We start from the raw sequence: 18,965 nt of genomic DNA, 5'->3' as shown, positions 1-18,965 counted from the left end.
CTGGCCAGCATTTATTGCCCACCCCTAGTTGCCCTTGAGAAAGAGCTGCCTTCTTGAATCGCTGCAGTCCACGTGCTGTGGGTTGACCCACAATACCAATAGGGAGGGAATTCCAGGATTTGACCCAGCGAATGTGAAGGAATGGCGATATATTTCCAAGTCAGGATGGTGAGTGGCTTGGAGTGGAACTTGCAGGTGATGGTGTTCCCACGTATCTACTGCCCTTGTCCTTACAGATGGAAATGGTCGTGGGTTTGGAAGGTGCTGTCTAAAGATCTTTGGTGAATTGCTGCAGTGCATCTTGTAGATGGTGCACACTGCTGCTACTGACCATCGGTGGTGGAGGGAGTGGATGTTTGTAGATGTGGTGTCAATCAAGGGACTGCTCTATCCTAGATGGTGTCAAGCTGATATTGATTGAGGGATAAATATTTGCCTAGAGTCCAGGGATGACACAAATGCTCTTTCAATGAGTGCCATTTTGGATCTTTACGTCCATGGGGACAGACAAAGGACCTTATCCATGTGCATCACCTCCAATAGAGCTGCACTCCTATAATACTCCACTGAAGTGCTGGTCAAGTCCTGGAATGGGATTTGAACCGAGACCCTTCTAACTCAGAGCAAGGCTGAGCCAGCAGTAACTTTGTTCTTGGAAGTATCTGTGTTGGAACAATGTGAAAGCAAGCACAAACAGGAAAGTCTCCAACATAGCTGCTGCCAGGATTGAAAATGTGGTGGTGGTTTAACAGCAAGAAGTGTGGAGTAGGAGCATGGACGTACCACATATTAAGTTGAGCTTTCTCTACACCCTAGCTGTGACTGTTACACAATATTTGGCACCCTCTCCTTTCCTTCTCCCATATGTACTCCATGAATGGTATGTTTTGTCTGTATAGTGTGGGAAAAAAAACTTATCACTCTACCCTATTACATGTGACAATAATAAATCAAATCAAAATAGCACACCTCTGTGCAGAAGTAGCAGAGCTCAAGAGGTAAGTGCCCTGCCTAATCTCTTATCCTTTTCACTTTTGGGTCAAAATCCTGGAACTGCCTCCCTAACAGCACTGTGGGAGTAGCTACAGAACAGGGACTGCAGTGGTTCAAGCAGATGTCTCACCAACACCTTCTCAAGGGCAATTGTGTATAGACAACAAACATTTAAATTTATTTATTATTAGTGTCACAAGTAGGCTTACATTAACACTGCAATGAAGTTACTGTGAAAATCCCCTAGTCACCACATTCTGGCACCTGTTCGGGTACACTGAGGGAGAATTTAGCAACGCCAATGCATCTAACCAGCACGTCTTTTCCGACTGTGGGAGAAAACCCACACAGGCATGGGGAGAACGTGCAGACTCTACACAGATAAGTGACCCTCCAAGCCAGGGATCAAACCCAGGTCCCTGGCACAGTAGCAGTGCTAACCACTGGGCCACCATGCAGGATATCCAAAAATGCCACATCCCCAAGAATGTATAACAAAAGCTGCCGTTTAGGAAGATCCTGGAAAAATGTCAGAAGTTAAAACGGGATGTGTATAAAGTTTTTTTCCAATGAAAATTGTTCAATAACACACTGCAACAAGGATGCAGTCCTGAGATTGGTAAAGGTCTAAATATCCCAATAATTTCTGGAGGACCATTGGAACTGCCTACATCACAAGTTTCCCAATCCTGCCAGATGGGGTGTTGCTGGAATTTGGCAAAACATAATCCTGGGGCAGAAAAGACAGAACCAAAACCTGGGGGAAGAAAGAGAAAACTTACTTCCAAGTACAGTAACAGAAATGCTGCAGGTTGCTCGCTAACGAGATAATAGGAGTTGATTCATTCATTCACCCACCGCGGGTCGGGACTTTCCCCTTTTAACAATGAAACTTACTCTGCAAGATTCTTTGAAGGTTCCCTTCAAAATCTAGCGCCCATTGATTCAATGCGCAGGTCGCCAGCGTCACTTTACGAGCCAGCATGGTGCAATGGACAAGTTATGTTGTTGCTGTTGGGATTTAGAAAGTGGGAGTTAGATCAGATTAGTGGAGGGTTGCTCTGAATTACAGCAATTTCCCTTTGAGACATCACCACTCTTCCCTCTCTCCTTCCGGGTCTCTCTGCCGCACACACGGAACGGGAGATCCGCCTTCAGTGTTTGTCAAGCTGGGGTTCAATCAAAATTGTGGCCGAGGGCGGGATTTCCGCCGCTGCAGCCTGGTTATATTTGCAGGGCTAGAGGCGGAATTATCCGGTCCCGCCCCCGTCTCCCCGCGGCCAGTTATTCACAGCTCTGGAGGCGGGATTATCCGGTCCCGCCCCCGTCTCCCCGCGGCCAGTTATTCACAGCGCTGGAGGCGGGATTATCCGGCCCCGCCACCCGCGGCCAGTTATTCACAGCGCTAGAGGCGGGATTATCCGGTCCTGCTCCCCGCAGCCAGTTATTCACAGCCATAGAGACAATATTATGCGGTACCGCCCCATCCCCTGTGGCGAATTCTATGGCAGTAGAGATGGGATTATCCAGTCCTGCCCCATACCTGCTGCTAGTTTTTCACAGCGCTAGAGGCAGGATTATCCACTCCCGTCCCATCTCCGCGGTGAATCCTATGGCAGCAGAGATGGGATTATCCAGCCCCGCCCCATATCCGCGGCTAGTTTTTACAGCACTAGAGGCGGGATTTTCCTGTCCCGCCACATCTCCATGACAAATCCTGCAGCGGCAGAGGCAGGATTATCCAATCCCGCCTCATCCCCACAGCCAGTTTTCACAGCGCCAAAGGCAAGATTATCCAGTCCAGTCCCTGCAGCAAATTCAGTGGTGGCAGAAGTGGAATTATCCAGCTCTGCAGCCAGTTTTTGCAACGCTGGGGGGGGGGGGGGCGGGACATTATCCAGTCACACCACCGCGGCCAGTTTTTTGCAATGGTAATGGTGGATTATCCAGTCCCGTCGCGTGTATGCGGCCAGTTTTTGTGACGGTAGAGACAGGATCCTCCGGTCGCGCCGCTGTCAGCTGGCGTGGTTCGTCACATGCACACACTCTGCCCCCTCCTCCCAATAAAAACTGGCAATCTGTTATATGTCACAGTCAGCGGGACTGAAAAATCACACTCTTTTAAGGCTCTACCAGCGATTTAATGTCATCTGGCTGCACATCATTTGTTTTTTTATTTCCTTTAAAATATTTGGAAATGAGCCCTGCTGCTTTACCTCTCACCCTGCCAATCGATTAAAATGGCTCGGTATCATTGCCCGGCAGTTTGAGGTGCCAGCCGTCCAGGGACAAAGTCAGTGGATGGAGGGCTTGTCCAGAGGCCCGACGCTTGATTAATAAGGGGATCAGGGCTTATGGGGAAAAGGCAGCAGTTTGTTGATGAGAAAAATATGATCCATGATTGAATGGCGGAGCAGACTCGATGGGCTGAGTGGCCTAATGTCTTATGGTCTTATGGCCTGTTGTTTACCCCAAAGGTCAACATTTAAGTTCAAACAAACGCTCATCCAATCACAGGGTGGATACTCCATGTGTTCGCTGCCGATAGGCTGAGTGGCTGCCTATTAGCAGTTAACGCAAGGCGAAAGCAGCCTGTGATTGGATGAGTGCCACAATGGCCGTAGCCAGTAGGCCTGCCTTTCTGGCTTGGGATTCACAGATGGAGGTGCTCTTCAGTGCTCGTTGGACACTGCAAGGTCTGGGGTGCATTATTGATGCCTTTAATCACATTTTGGTTCGATGTTTTAAATTCACTTAGTGCTTTGTTTTTCTTTCGGACAGCTCCCTTCCATTCTGAGAGCTGCACTGTTTGTTTTATCTCTTAGTTTGTTTAATTTAGTTTAATTGAGGTACCTGAAAAGATTGACAGAGATGCTGAGTAATAGCTTTGACCAACGGTCACCCAGACTCAGAATGTTGGCTCTATTTGTAATATATATAAATGATTTGGAAGAAAATGTAACTGGATTGGTTAGTAAGCTTGCAGACAACACAAAGGGTTTGTGAATTTGCGGATAGCGATGAGGACCATCAGAGGATACAGCAGGATATAGATCAGTTGGAGACTTGGGTGGAGAGATGGCAGATGGAGTTTAATCCAGACAAATGTGAGGTAATGCGTTTTGGAAGATCTAATACAGATAGGAAATATACAGTAAATGGCAGAACCCTTAAGAGTATTGATAGACAAAGGGATCCGGATGTACAGGTACACAGGTCACTGAAAGCGGCAATGCAGGTGGAAAAGGCAGTCAAGAAGACATACGGCATGCTTGCCTTCATCAGCTGGAGCACTGAGTTTAAAAATTGGCAAGTCATGGTGCAGCTTTATAGAACCTTAGTTAGGCCGCACTTGGAATATAGTGTTCAATTCTGGTTGTCACACTATCAGAAGGATGTGGAGGCTTTGGAGAGGGTACAGAAAGGATTTATCAGGATGTTGCCTGGTATGGAGGGCATTAGTTATTTGGAGAGGTTGGAGAAATGTGGTTTGTTCTCATTGGAGCGATGGAGGTTGAGGGGAGACCTGATAGAAGTCTACAAGATTATGAGAGGCATGGACAGAGTGGATAGTCAAAAGCTTTTTCCCAGGGTGGAAGAGTCAATTACTAGGGGGCATAGGTTTAAGGTGCGTGGAGCAAGATTCAAAGGAGATTTTCGAGGCAGATTTTTTATACAGAGAGTAGTGGGTGCCTGGGACTTGTTGCTGGGGGAGGTCTTGGAAGCGGATACGGTAGTGACTTTTAAAGGGCATCTTGACAAGTACATGAATAGGATGATAATAGAGGGATATGGTCCCCAGAAGGTTAGAGGGTTTTAGTTAAGTTGGGCAACATGGTTGGTGCAGGCTTGGAGGATCGAAGAGCCTGTTCTTGAGCTGTAAGTTTCTTTGTTCTTTGTTATTGTCTCTCCACAGACGCTGTCAGACACACTGAGATATTCCAGCATTTTCTGTTTTTGTTTCGGATTCCAGTACCCGCAGTAATCTTGCTTTTCTATTATGGCGAGGCCTGATCTCTGGACACCTGCATTTTTCCGCAAACTAGCTGGGGTGCTCAATAATGTAGTGCTATCTGGTGATCTCATTGTGAATTTGAACGGAGCTAGACCCTCTTGTCTTTTGCAGGGTGAAGAGCAGAGCCAGGATGCTGAGAACACGAGGGGTGGCACAGTGGTTAGCACTGCTGCCTCACAGCACCAGGGACCAGGATTCAATTCCCGGCTTGGGTCAGTATCTGAGCAGAGTCAGCACATTCTCCCCATGTCTGCGTGGTCTTCCTCCGGGTGCTCCGGTTTCCTCCTACAATCATGAAGGAGGAATGACATGCTGGTGAGGTTCATTGGCCATGCTAAATTCTCCCTCAGAAAACCCGAACAGGTGCCAGAGTGTGGTGAATAGGGGATTTCCACTGTAACTTCATTGCAGTGTTAATGTAAGCCTACTGGTGACACTAATAAATGAATAAAAACTTAAGTGGGTGGGAGACATCCCAATCAGACATTGCCATTGATATCTCTAGGGCAGGGGTGGGGGGAAGTGGTTTACTAAGGAATTTATTGCTGATTATAATGTTGTCCTTTCTCAAACTGCAGTTTATGGTGCACTTTTCCTTTCCCCTTTAAACAGCCCACTTGTGCGTACCCCTTGCGGATCAGAGGAACAATTTGGAGTTAGTTATCAAAAAAGGATGGCAAGCACATCTGCACATGCCTGCAAACAAGGAAAAGAGGGTTGATTTTGCAGGCCGAGTCATCAAAACCTCCTGGACTGATGACTTATTCTCTGTTGCACCTAATGGGTCCATAATGTACCTGATAGGCAAGGAAAAGATGGCTATCTTGAAGGAAGGTCATAAGCTCATAAGATACAGGAGCAGAATTAGGCCTTTCAGCCCATCGAATCTGCTCCACCATTCGATCATGGCTGAAATATTCCTCATTCCCATTTTCCTGCCTTCTCCCCATAACCATTCAACCCATTACCAATTAAAAATCTGTCTAACTCCTCCCCAAATTTACTCACTGTCCCAGCATCCACTGCACTTTGGGATAGCGAATTCCACAAATTCACAACCTTTGGAGGAAGTAGTTTCTCCTCAACTCTGTTTTAAATTTTCTACCCCTTATCCTAAGACAATGGTCTTTTGTCCTAGAATGCCCCACGAGAGGAAGTACCCGCTCCACATCTACCTTATACATATTTTTTATCACATATACCTCAATTTGATCTCCTCTCATTCTTCTAAGTTCCAGAGAGTGTCAGCCTAAACTGTTCAATCTTCCTTCATACTTCAAACCTCTCATCTCTGGAATCAATCTAGTGAACCTCCTCCAATGCCACTACATCTTTCCTCAAATAAGGGGACCAAAACTGTGCACAATACTCTAGGTGCGGCCTCACCAATCCTTGTATGGTAGCAACAATACTTCCTTAAGCGACATGACATTACAAAGCATGCAAATGCAGGATCTACTTTCAGCTCTGGCAGTGAAGCTTCCTAGACTCACGTAAAACTCCCATCAACAGGTCCAGTGAACCCTCCATGTTGAGTGCGGAAACTCTCCATCCAAAGATTGTGTTGGACGGGGTTGGGTTTATATTGTGATGAACTATTTGTTGGCCAAAATCATGCATCAGTAAAAGTATTGCTACAGTATACTAAGAGAATCAGTCTGTGCCCTTGAATGGACCCCCCCACTCCACCACCAGCCCCCACCCCTCCTGGTCCTCTATGCCTGGTCCTCAAAACCCTAAAGAGAAAAAAAATTGAACAGTATAGACATTCACTAATGAATAGCAATTTTTCTCAAGAAGGAAGAAATTGTGGGATTAATGGGGGAAAGATCAGGGGAATAGAACAAAGTAGTTGGTTCTTTTGAAGAGCTGGGATAGCCACAATAGACCAGATGGCTGCCTTCTGTGCTGTAAAACTGTGTAACTGCAAATCAGCAGGCAACAAAGTGAATAGAATGAACAGGGCATCAAGTCTAAGGGGAGTAATGATTAAAATCTAGAGCATTCAATTATATTTTGAGCACTGCACCCAGTTCTAGCTGCCAAGGAATAAGAGATTCATTGTAGAGGAGTGTCAAGGTACCGATCTCTAGAGTAAAGGGACTGACTTTTAAGGACAGACAGCTGAAATTTAAACTTTTAAGCCAAAGGAAGCGCCAGTGTTCTTGTGGACACTGGAAAGATTGTTAGGATAAGATAATCTGAGTTATTACTTTTAATTAAATTAGAATAGAGGAACACAGATTCAAACTAATAGAAAGGCAAGGAGGAAGCCTTGTAGTGCAGTGGGTCCCTGCCTCTGAGCCAGAAGCTCCAGGTTCGAGTCCCACCCCAGGACTTGATGGTCAAGGATGGTGTGTTCATAACACAGTCACACAGGTTGAGTGTGTCAACCTGCCAATGCTTCCAACAGGCCAATGGCTGGTGGCAAGAGTGGGAGAGACTCTTGGTCAGCCATGCTTGATGTGAAATGGTGCCCCTCAAGCCTACAAGTCCCTGGCGGCAGACCAGCGACCTGTTCCAGGTATGGGAACAAATGAAAGTCTGCCTTAGTGAACCACTGGCTGTGAGAAGAAAATTGGAATGAAATTAGAGGCAACGATGCTGAAATAATTCAAGAAGCAATTGGAAGATATTATGAGAGGGACCTTAGTGAATAAAGATGGGCTGAATGAGAACGCTTCTTTATAAATATGTTGTGAACTTGGGTTGCTGCCAGAAATCGCAACTATAGTCACATTATAACATGTGTTTATCATTATCATGTACTGTGATTTTGCACATACTGGATAACAAAATAATAACTATTCATTATTAATTTGGCATGTCTACTACGACTTTCACCAACTTTTATAGATGCACCATAAAAAGCATTATTTCTCATTGTATTTGATTGAATTTATTATTGTCACATGTATTAACATACAATGAAAAGTATTGTTTCTTGCGTGCGATATAGACAGAACATCTTTTCAGCTTGCAAGAGAGTGATCTGTAAGCAAGACCTAAAGACCACCAAAGCCCAACAAGTTCACAACCTCCAGCAAACTCCAGTAAAACAATTAAATTTGAATCCCCCATCAGGACAGGAATATAACAAAAGTAAAGTCTTAATAATACAAAGGTTTGTCATGAGCTTTGCAGTTGCAATGTGACATATGCAATACCACTGGTGAATCTTGTAACGGCTGATCTGGAATCATAAGTGAAGATGTTGGATGAAGGGTCATCCAGACTCAAAACATTGGCTCTATTCTATCTCCACAGATGTTACACTGTGGAGATGCCAGCATTGGACTGGGGTGGGCACAGAAGTCTCACAACACCAGGTTAAAGCCCAACCAGTTTATGTGGAATCATGAGCTTTTGGAGTGCTGCTCCATCAGGTGAGTGAATGCTCCAAACACTCATGATTCCAAATAAACTTGTTGGACTTTAATTTGGTGTTGTGAACATTCTTACTGTGTCCACAGATGCTGTCAGACCTGCTGAGCTTTCCCAGCATTTTCTCTTTTTGTTTTGGATTCCAGCATCTGTAGTATTTTGCTTTCATTTAGGTAGGAACATTCCTCTTCCATTCTCCCAGCAGAGTCAACGGAGAAACCTGAAAATGCAGGAAGCCGTTCCTGGACAATGCCCACAGCCGCATTACCTTCGACCTTGTTCTCTGTAATGATCGCTGACTCTGAAACTTTTCCTGACTCAGGGTCATGAGTAAACGAATATGGTCTTGGTGTCTGCGAACAACTTTTCTCTGTTGCAGTTTCGTGACCCAAGATACTGGACTGCTTTGTTTAAATTTATTACCATTAACCACCCCTGATTCCTGCCAAAGTTTCTAATATAAGCCTGATCGTTTAGCTTGAACTGCCTTTCTTTAGTGTGGGAGTCGTGTCCCTCCTTCTGCTTCCCTTATCTCCTCACTTTCACTCTGAAACCTGAATGAAGCAGATCCAGATGAGACTTCAGCCTTCTATCTAACAACAATTCCACTGGAGACAGCCTGGTTGTGATGTGATAATGATACTGGGATTAAATATTGAGAGCTTTGTATCTAAAGTATCACCTGCCGTTCTCTTCAATCCCTCCTTCAGAGTTTGAACAACTCGCTCCTCCAAACTATTCACAACCAAATGAAATGGTGCAGTACGCACATGCTGTATACCATTCTTTTGCATGATTTCTTGCAGATATAGTGCAATTATCCAAAACAAGTTAGACCGCGTTGCAAAAATTTGACGTGGCTTCTCAATTGTCAAAGGATTTGTAGTATTACACATGATGCGTACTTGCAACTATTTTGAACGCACATTTACGACAACCAAAAACATGTGGTTCATGAAAGGTCTTGCAAAATCCACATAAAGTATGGACTACAGCCTATTAGGCCACTCCCAATGATTAAGTGGTGCTGGTGGCACCACCTTCTGGTTCATCTGAAATGCTGAATAGGATTTCACCTTGTTCTCCAAGTCCAGATCCATATGAGGCCATATGACCTGTCTCGCCTTTTTATTCTGGAAGCACCTGGATGAGCCTCATAAATTTCATCAAGACTGGCGAATGACCAAGGGGCAGAACCACCATGGTTAACCTCTGCAGTAGGCACCCATCCTGCACACTTAACTCATCATTACACTTCACACAAGGTTTAAACCCATCGTCTTCTACGATAGTTGGCCATCCTTGCATTAGTAATCTTTTAACTTGCAACAAAAAAGGATCTCTGTCTACCCACTGTTTAATCTGCTTTGCACTTAATGGAGAATGTGCAAGTCTCTCAACTAAGGAAGTTATCTCAGGAGGACACAATACTTTGGATGGTAAATCTGATAAAGGGGCATGACTCAATGTGTCTGCATTTGGTTGTCTTTCACTGTTCTGTACACAATATTGTATTACTAAGCTGTCAATGTAAGTATCTTGTAAGTACCAGTGTAAGGGCTGTATTCTTGCTGAGGCCATGGGAGGAATATATTTTGACTCACTAAAAAGACTGATCAACAGCTTATACTCTGTACATATGGTGAAGGAATATCCATACAGGTACTGATGGAATCTTAAAACGATAGCTCGACCCTCTTTGTCCAAATATGAATATCCCTTTTTAGCCTTTGTCAGCGCCCTAGATGCAAAATTGATGGGTTTTTTAGACCTATGTTCCATGAAGTGAGAAAGTACCACCCCCACATCATAGGACAAGACATTACACAACAGGATAAGTTCTCTGTCTAGATCAAAATGGATTAGCAGACCAGCCGATTGCAGCAGCGCATATACATCAATGAACGCCTTCTTTTGTGCAGTCTCCCATTTCCATTTGGTTTTTTTGTGGAGAAGTAGATACATTGCAGCCAACACTGAACTCAGGCCTGACAAAAACTTTCCATAACAATTTAATAAGCCCAAAAATTGACCTGGGCTCTGGACCTCCTTAATGCCTCAAATGTTTCTGTCCATGTGAGATAAGTTTTGTGCAGTGATTCAGCAGCCTAGATAATCCAAACTTTGTGCCTGGAAAATGCATTTGACACACTTTAGATGCAATCCTGCCTCTGAAAAGCTTTTTAAAACGTGATCTAGATTGCTGAGGTGCTCCTCCTCAGTCTTCCCCATAATTAAGATGTCATCTAAGTAGACCTGGGGAATTCATTGCAACAGTGTGTCCATTGTCCTTTGGAAGATTGCCAGACTGGAGAATATGCCAAAAACCAAATGAGGGCACTTGAACAACCTTTTATGCATGTTGATGATCACGTATTGCTTTGATTCTTTCTCTAGCAACAGTTGCGGATACGCTTGCCTCATGTCCAGTTTTGAAAACATCTTGCCTTCTGCAAGAGTTTTAAACAAATCTTCCAACTTCAGTAATGGATAAACATCTAATCTGGTTGATGGTCACCACAAATGCGCACCATACCATAATTTTTAAGGACAGGAATGATTGGAGCTGCCTAACTACAAAATTGAACACACTCAATGATTTCAAGCCTTTGCAACTGTTCCAACTTCTCTTCCACTTTCTTGTGGAACTGTTCTGCGCTTGAAGAAGCAAGGAGTATCCTGAGGAACTGCCTATAACTTCACAGTCGTACCATGCAATGTACCCAGATTATCGAAAACTTCTCTGAAATCACCGTGTTCAGAAAAGCTTGTGCATTTCTACCACAATGTTAGCCTGTTTTTCGAAAATGGTGATGAAATGTGTATCTTTGAACGATCGCCGAGAGCTTCATGTTATGGTGATTCCAAACCAGAGCAACTAAATCTGCATATTACATTTCCCCTGGCTTCCATGGCGTGGCCAGATTCCTCATCAAGTTATTGTATTCGCCCCACACACATTCAGCAGAATCAAATGCTGCTTCATTTCATCACCCCTTCAATTTGCTAAAGAAAATGCTGCAGCATCAAATCTTTCATTCCCTAGGATCTAATCAAGTTCTGTCTTGGCTTCTGTTCAGCTAAGTGTCCTTTAGCTTCTGCGACTTGCTTTCTATCCTTGCTCCATTGTCTTGCCTCTCCTCCAGCAGTTTCTATGAGAGCTGCATTTTTGCTGAAGTACCTGGTTCCAATCTGAATTACAAGCGCTTACTTTTCAATGTGGGCCCACAGCCTAGCCTTCCATTAAACTGTTTATTTTCACATCGTAAAATCTTTAATCACAATTTAAGCACAATTTGAAATGAAACCAAAGCCCACAAACATGCAAGCAACTTTATTTAACATCAGTTAACTGAAATTTTAACCCTTTCTTATACATAAATACAAAATTAAACCTAGTTAAAGCTATATCTTGTTTCTAATACCCACAAATACAAATTACTTAAAGATACTTTGGTTTCCTGACATGGTGTTCCTATAACATATTTTGACTTGATTTGATTTATTGTTGGGATACAGTGAAAAGTGTTGTTTCTTGTGCATTATGTAGACAAAGCATACCACTCATGGAGTATGCAGAAGAAAAGGAAAGGAGAGGGTGCAGAATATAGTGAGTTAAGAGTTCAGTTTTAAAAGCATATAACGCAAGTAAAAAATAGAATTAGAAGGTATGATGGGATATCTTCTGTTGCATTTTATTGTGATGGAGGTTGCAAAGGAGAGATGTGCTGGAACCTTGTCAAGTCACTACTGTACCTACTGTACATTGTACATATAAAATCCACAGTGTATCAGAAGTGGAGCTAATTGATATTGGATCTAATCAAGTTCTGTCTAGATTCCCGTCGAGCTTCTTGAATGTGTTTGTTGTGATACTCATCCAGGCAAGCGGGGAGTATTCCGTCTTCCTCCTGACTTGAATCTTACAGATGGTGAAGAGATTTTGGGGGATCACCAATGAAGCACTTGCCACTGAGTATCCCACCTCTTCTCTTGCAACCAGTGTGCGTATGGCTAGCTCTGGGGAACCCTGGGGCAGTGGTGGCCCAAGATCTACATGTACAACCATGGTGGGGCTTTTAAACATCAAGACAAAATAGTTGAGTTCTCTATTTTTAAATGGCCATTAAAGGCCACTCATATTTAAAGTTGAAATTTTATTTATTAGTGTCATGGGTAGGTTTACACTGCAAGAAGTTACTGTGAAAATCACCTAATCGCCACACTCTGGCATCTGTTCACCATCATGCAAACCAGCCTCCCATCCATTGATTCTGTCTACACTTCTCGATGCCTTGGCAAAGCAGCCAGCATAATCAAGGACCCCATGCAACCTGGACATTCTCTCTTCCACTTCTTCCATTGGGAAAAAGATACAAAACTCTGTGGTCACGTACCAACTGACTCAAGAACAGTTTCTTCCCTGCTGCTGTCAAACTTTTGAATGGACTTACCTTGCATGGCGTTGATCTTTCTCTACACCCTAGCTATGACTGTAACATTACACTCTGCATTCACTTGTTTCCTTCTCTATGAACAGTATGCTTTGTCTGTATAGCGTGTGACTAATACTAATACATATGACAATGATAAATCAAATCTGTTGGGGTACACTGAGGGAGAATTTAGCATGGCCAATGCACTTAACCAGCACATCTTTCAGATTGCAAGAGGAAATGGGAGCGCGTGGAGAAAATCAGTGCAGACACAGGGAGAACATACGCTCTCCGCACAGACAGCGACCCAAGCCGGGAATTGAACCCGGATCCCTGGGTTCACTGTGGATGTGAACCATCTGCAGTTCACATTCACTGTACCACCGTGTCGCCATGTTGCACATCAGCCAACTGTCAGCTCAACTTGAATATTATCCAGGTCTTCACTGGCATGAACTGCTTCATTGTCACAAGAGTAGCAAGCGAAGCTAAATGCTGAGAAATCATCAGTGAACAGGCCCGTTTCAGACCTTATGATAGAGTGAAGAGAGTTAATTGAGTGGTTGAAATGCTTAAGTCAGGGACACATTGCCATGTGGTGTTCGGTACACTACTGTTAATTAGTTTTGTTGCTTTCTGATATCTCATGCAAATAGCAATTCAGGTATGAATCTTCAGAAAAATTATCAGTAGGCTATTTGTTTGGGCTACCATAAAGAAGCCAAGTTTCAACAGTTAATGCAAAACAGTTAACTTATCAATGCATGGTGGCACAATAGTTAGCACTGCTGCCTCAAAGCCCCAATGTCCCTGTGTTTGATTGCTGGCTGGGGTCACTGTCTGTGCAGAGTCTGCAATTTCTCCCTGTGTCTGTGTGGGTTTCCTCCAGGTTCCCCAGTTTCCTCCCACAATCTGAAAGACATGCTGATTAGGTGTATTGGCCATGCTAAAATCTCCCTCAGTGTACCCGAACAGGCATCGGAGTGTGGCAACTTGGGGATTTTCACAGTAACTTCACTACAGTGTTAATGTAAACCTATTTGTGCCAGTAATAAAATAAAGAAGCATAGTTTCAGCCAATGTGCAAAGATAAGTAAAGCCTGGTTGTTCAATTTTGTCCGAGAGTTTTAAGCAAGTTTGTATGATTTTATATGTAATCAAGGACTTCCTGGAACTGCCATGGTGTTTATAGTACAATCTACCAACAACAACTTTTATTTATATAGCACTTTTAACAATGTTATGATGAAACAGAATTTGACATCCAGTCCCAGAAGGAGATATCAGGTCAAAGAGGTAGGTTTTAAGGAATGCCTCAGAAAGGTGCAAGAGGTAGAGAGGCCGAGAGGTTCAGATAGGGAATTTCAATGCTTTGAGTGGAAGCTGCTAAAGGCAGGGGTGTCAATGGTGGTGTGAATGAAATCAAGGATGCGCGAGAGGCCAAAATTGGAGGAACACTGAGATACTGGCGGGTCGTGAGACTGCAGGATAATGATGGGGAGCCAGGTCCAAAATAGAATCTCCCACGAAGAACTAAGCTGAAATTGGAAAATCACCAGGTTGCGAATAATGGAATCTAAATGAGGTATTTCGATGGCTGGGGAAGTGGACTGTAAAGTTTGCCTTTGTAATAAGTGATACGCCCAAATGATACAGTCATGCTGAAAATATTGTCAACCTATTCTGTATATCTTCTGGTCCATTGAATCAGCTATTGTGAAGAAGACCAGATTTTCTAGAATCTAGACTAAGATCAGTGCATGTTTCAAAATGGAAAGGATGGATTCTCTCCTGCATTCTTGCTGAGAGTTTACAATGTGCTCCACGGTAGCACAGTGGTCAGCACTGCTGCATCACAATACCAGGAATCCAGGTTCAATTCCCACCTTGGGTTGCTATCTGTGCAGAGACTGCGTGTTCTCTCTGTGTTCATGTAGGTTTCCTCTGGATACTCTGGTTTCCTCCCATAGCCCAAAAGATGTGCTGATTAAGCGCATTGGCCACACTAACATTCTCCCTCAGTGTATCCAAACAGGCACTAGTCTGTGGCGACTAGGGTATTTTCACAGTAACTTCATTGTGGTGTTAATGTAAGCTTACTTGTGACACGAATCAGTTTTTTGATTTGATTTATTATTATCACATGCATTTGGCATACAGTGAAAGGTATTGTTCTTGCACACTACACAGACAAAACATACCGTACTCAGAGAAAGAAAGGAGGGTGCAGAATGCAGTGTTACAGTAACTTCATTGCAAGCCTACTTGTGACACTAAAATATTTATAGGACCAAGAGAAATCAGAGTGTTATACAGTCATAGCCAGGGTGCAGAGAAAGATCAATTTAATACGAGGTAGGTCCATTCAAAAGTCCTGATGGCAGCAGGGAAGAAGCAGCACTTGGATCATCAACAGTCCCTTCATCCTTGTCTGAATGAGAAGGCTGTCCAGCTACGACCTGGGGGCCCCCCCGCCGCCGCCTCCACCCCCCTCCCCGGCCGTCCCTCCCCCTAATCGGACTATACAATAGTTTGAGGAGCTGGGGCCAATCCCTGTCAAAGACACGCCCCTTCCTTTGTGAGATCAGAGGGGTGTTTGAGCTGTGATTGGAGAGCCTCATCGTGCGAGGCGTGTTTCCCCATTGATGGGAAGGTGCTGATTGACAGGGCGCTGACAGTTCTCAGAGTAGGAGCCCAGCTGATCGGCACCCTGTGTGTGTGTGAGGGTGCATCTGCTCCCAGAGCGCAGCGCAACCTTCCAGGAAGGGGACCCCAGGGACAAAGCGCATGGTAAGGATGCTGGCAATCTTAAATCGCTCTCCATTGATTTCTCGCGGCAGGCATTATTTTCTGTTTTGTTAACGGTCCTGGCTGCGTACGGTCCCACCCCGGCAGCTGTGTGTTAAATGCCGGTGATGTTCGGAATTCGTTTAAAACCCCCTCGGAGGTGGGGTTTCGCAGACATCCCATCTCCCCAGCTCCATCCATACTGGGACTGCACTGACAGATACTCCACTCCTCCCCCTGCTCACTCAACTGAGGCTGGGACTGTTACAGATTCTTTAAATATTAAAGATTAAAATTTAAAGGTTCCCGATCACCATCTGGAGGGGTTTGGAGGAAGCCCCTTCCTCCTCTGCCCAATGTCCAGCTTAAAGATCTCTTAATCCAAATGTTAAGATCTCAGCATAGTGACAGAAAGGAATATCATCAGAGTTAACTTCAAATGTACACCGGATTCTGTTCTCTCTCTCTTTCTCTTTCTGAAAAGGAAGAATTGTGATGAGCAGCGGATGTCAACAGCTTAGTCAAACCAGCAGAATAGTGTGGACTGCAAGATAACAGCACAATAGATCCCAGTGAATTACTTCGAATCAGGCTAAGAGAAAGAACATATATTGCAAGGCCCTGGAGGGATGTGTTTGCTCTATGCAACAATCAACAGATGGGAACAGGGCATTTGACTTAGGCACTTTGCATGTTTATGCAAGACTGCATTTGTACCGGAACTGTAATCCTGTTTTGATTCCACACTAATCTTGAGGTCCCTGATTTAAATGTTTGCAGTCATCCTCAGTCCTTGCACACCAGGAAGCCTGGAACTTGCTCTCCCCACCCCCCGTCCCCCCCAGGATTGACAGAAACTGCACCAATGCTGTATAGTTTAACCTCAAAGCAGAAGTTCTGCTGTAACACATGCGTGCTGCCTGACTGGAAGTTCTATTGTGCTCCTTGGGAGAGAGCTCTGCCTTTGAAAACTCGAATAAATGCACAGAACTGCAACCCCCAGCAATTGTGTCCAGCCAGCCAAAGGTCAGGGGTTTAAACAGAACAGTTTCAAATAAAAAAAAACCCTGCATGCTCAGAGGATCTGTTTTTCTGTGGAACGTTTGACACCAGGCTGGCATTGCACTCCATTCAGGGATAGTGAGCGGACGTTTCCCTTGTGGGAAAAACCAGAACTGGGAGACATGGTTTTAAAAATTAAGGGGTCCCTCATTTAAGATGGAGATGAGGATCAAAACCCTACCACCTCGCCTGCCTGTTGGCCTCGGGCAGAATTTGGTGCTCTGGTTTCCTCCCACAGTCAGAGGATGTGCGGGTTAAGTTGACTGGCCATGCTAAAATTACCCCTTAGTATCCTGAGATGCCTAGTTTAGAGGGATTAGCGGGTAAGTGTGTAGGGATATGGGAGTAGGTCCTGGGTGGGATTGTGGTCAGTGCAGACTCGATGGGTCAGGTGGCCTCTTTCTGCATTGTAGGGATTCTATGATTCCATCTCGCCCAAGCAAGGCCATAAGATCCCACTGGAGGGGACAGTGCATAGCCTGTGTGCCTTTCTTCCACACAGATCAATGTAGACAGGGCAATTGAATATTTTTAAGGCTGAGTAGTTCACAGTTTTTTTTTTAAACTCGTGTCACATTAACACTGCAATGAAGTTACTGTGAAAATCCCCTATTCATCACACTCCGGTGCCTGTCCAGGTACACTGAGGGGGAATGTAACATGTCCAACGCACCTAACCAGCATGTCTTTCAGACTGTGGGAGAAAACTGGAGGAAACCCACCCAAACACGGGGAGAACGTGCAGACCCCACACAGACAGTGACCCAAGCTGGGAATCTAATCCAGGTCCCTGGTGGGGCAGCAGTGCTAACCACTCTACCACCCTGATAGATTCTTGATTGGCGAGGGAGTCGAAGGATGTATGTGGTAGACAAGCAAATGGAGTTGAGACCTTGGTGGCAAATTGTGGTGGAACAGGTTCAGGGAGTCACATGGCCTACTCCTTCTTCTAATTTGTGTCTTCATCTGGAGACATGCTCAATCTTGTTCTCAAATGATGTGGAGCTCTTAATTCACAAATTAATTTTTAAAAATGGACTCATTTCAGCTGTAGTGTATTAATAAAATTAGAATTTAAACACACCCAAAAAAATACACACCCAAAATAGTTCAGAAGCAGTATTGCCAATTGTGTTCAAATTCATGGAGAGTCTAGTGGCATTCCTTTGAGGTGATAATCTAGTGGCCAAGCATTGACTAATAATTATATGTTATGATTTCCAAAGCAAATGTTTGATCAAGAAACACAGGTTCCTAAAGAAAGCTTGTGATCTTGAAATTAATGACAAGTTTGCCAGTTGAATTGAAAACCCATTTGGCAAGCCAAGCCAAGAGATGATTTTTAATGTTCTATCTGGAATTAGTGAGCTACAATGCAAGTGTCTGTACTGAAACCTTTGATGTTCATACTACCATGGAATGTACTTCTTACAACATCATGAAATTTTCTGATGGTACCAAGCTATGAGAAAAGATATTGAATGAATAGGGCAGATTCTGAAGTCCTTCAGGAGGCCCTGGACAAATTCAGTCGGTTGTGAATCAGTCTCATTGGAAGAGGTGTTGTGAAATGTGTACATATTGAAGGGATATCAGTTTAAAACGATGGAATGGGATTTAGTTATGATTGGTGACACACTCCAGCACCTGTTCAGAAGTTTACTGTCAATATGAATCCACTAGAAGTTTAGAGTGAATCTGAAGCTACTATCAACAAAGATAGTCAAACTCAAGGATAGATCCTAAAGAGATTTAATTATGGTCCAAGTTTTGTTGTAAGCAGTGAGGCAGTGGTGCTTGCTTCTGATCTTGAAGAAAGCGCTCCCTAAAGATCATCTGTTGTGTGGACATTCCCTTTTTTGATGCCAGTTGGAATCAGCCATCAAGTCAATGGGCTGTCCAGGTGACCAACATTAATGATATTATCAAACAGCATAAGCAACCAAACCCATTGAAGTATTCCCACAGAGGAATGCTATATTTCTAATTTTAAAAATAGGGATTAAGGGGATATGGGAGACAGGTGAGGAGATGGATTTGGGGACCAGGAAGAGATCAACCATGATCTGACTGAATGGCAGAGCAGACTGGAAGGGCTGAATTTGCCTACTTCTGCTCCTAATTCTTAAGTTCCAGACAGTACATCAGAAAGTAGAAATCACTGAACCATTTCACTTATAATTTGTTAATTTACAGTGGATGAAATAGGTCATGGGAAATGTACATGGTATTAAGGTAGAATATAAAATATAATGAATTTAAATAAAAATATGTGAATTTTTGTATCA

The 18,965-nt window shown here is 43.9% G+C and overlaps 2 protein-coding genes across 2 annotated transcripts in view; one reads left to right on the top strand and one right to left on the bottom strand.

Annotated features, from left to right (window-relative positions):
* Window positions 1–2,178, bottom strand: part of nadsyn1 (NAD synthetase 1) — a 58,026-nt gene extending 55,848 nt beyond the window's left edge. Inside the window, exon 1 of the mRNA XM_080191545.1 lies at window positions 1,891–2,178. Coding sequence (XP_080047671.1) covers window positions 1,891–1,978 — 88 coding nt within the window. The 5' untranslated portion in view covers window positions 1,979–2,178. The remainder of the gene's footprint in view (window positions 1–1,890) is intronic.
* Window positions 2,179–15,514: 13,336 nt separating this feature from the next.
* dhcr7 (7-dehydrocholesterol reductase) overlaps window positions 15,515–18,965 on the top strand; it is a 40,105-nt gene continuing 36,654 nt past the window's right edge. The window contains exon 1 of the mRNA XM_080189928.1: window positions 15,515–15,618. Within this exon, the coding sequence (XP_080046054.1) occupies window positions 15,616–15,618 (3 nt within the window). The 5' untranslated portion in view covers window positions 15,515–15,615. The remainder of the gene's footprint in view (window positions 15,619–18,965) is intronic.

The sequence above is a fragment of the Carcharhinus amblyrhynchos genome, chromosome 6 (assembly GCF_965287045.1).
Source record: "Carcharhinus amblyrhynchos chromosome 6, sCarAmb.v2.hapA, whole genome shotgun sequence".
NCBI classification, from domain to species: Eukaryota; Metazoa; Chordata; class Chondrichthyes; order Carcharhiniformes; family Carcharhinidae; genus Carcharhinus; species Carcharhinus amblyrhynchos.
Note: the sequence above shows the minus strand (reverse complement) of the source record. Positions and strands in the feature narration are given on the sequence as shown.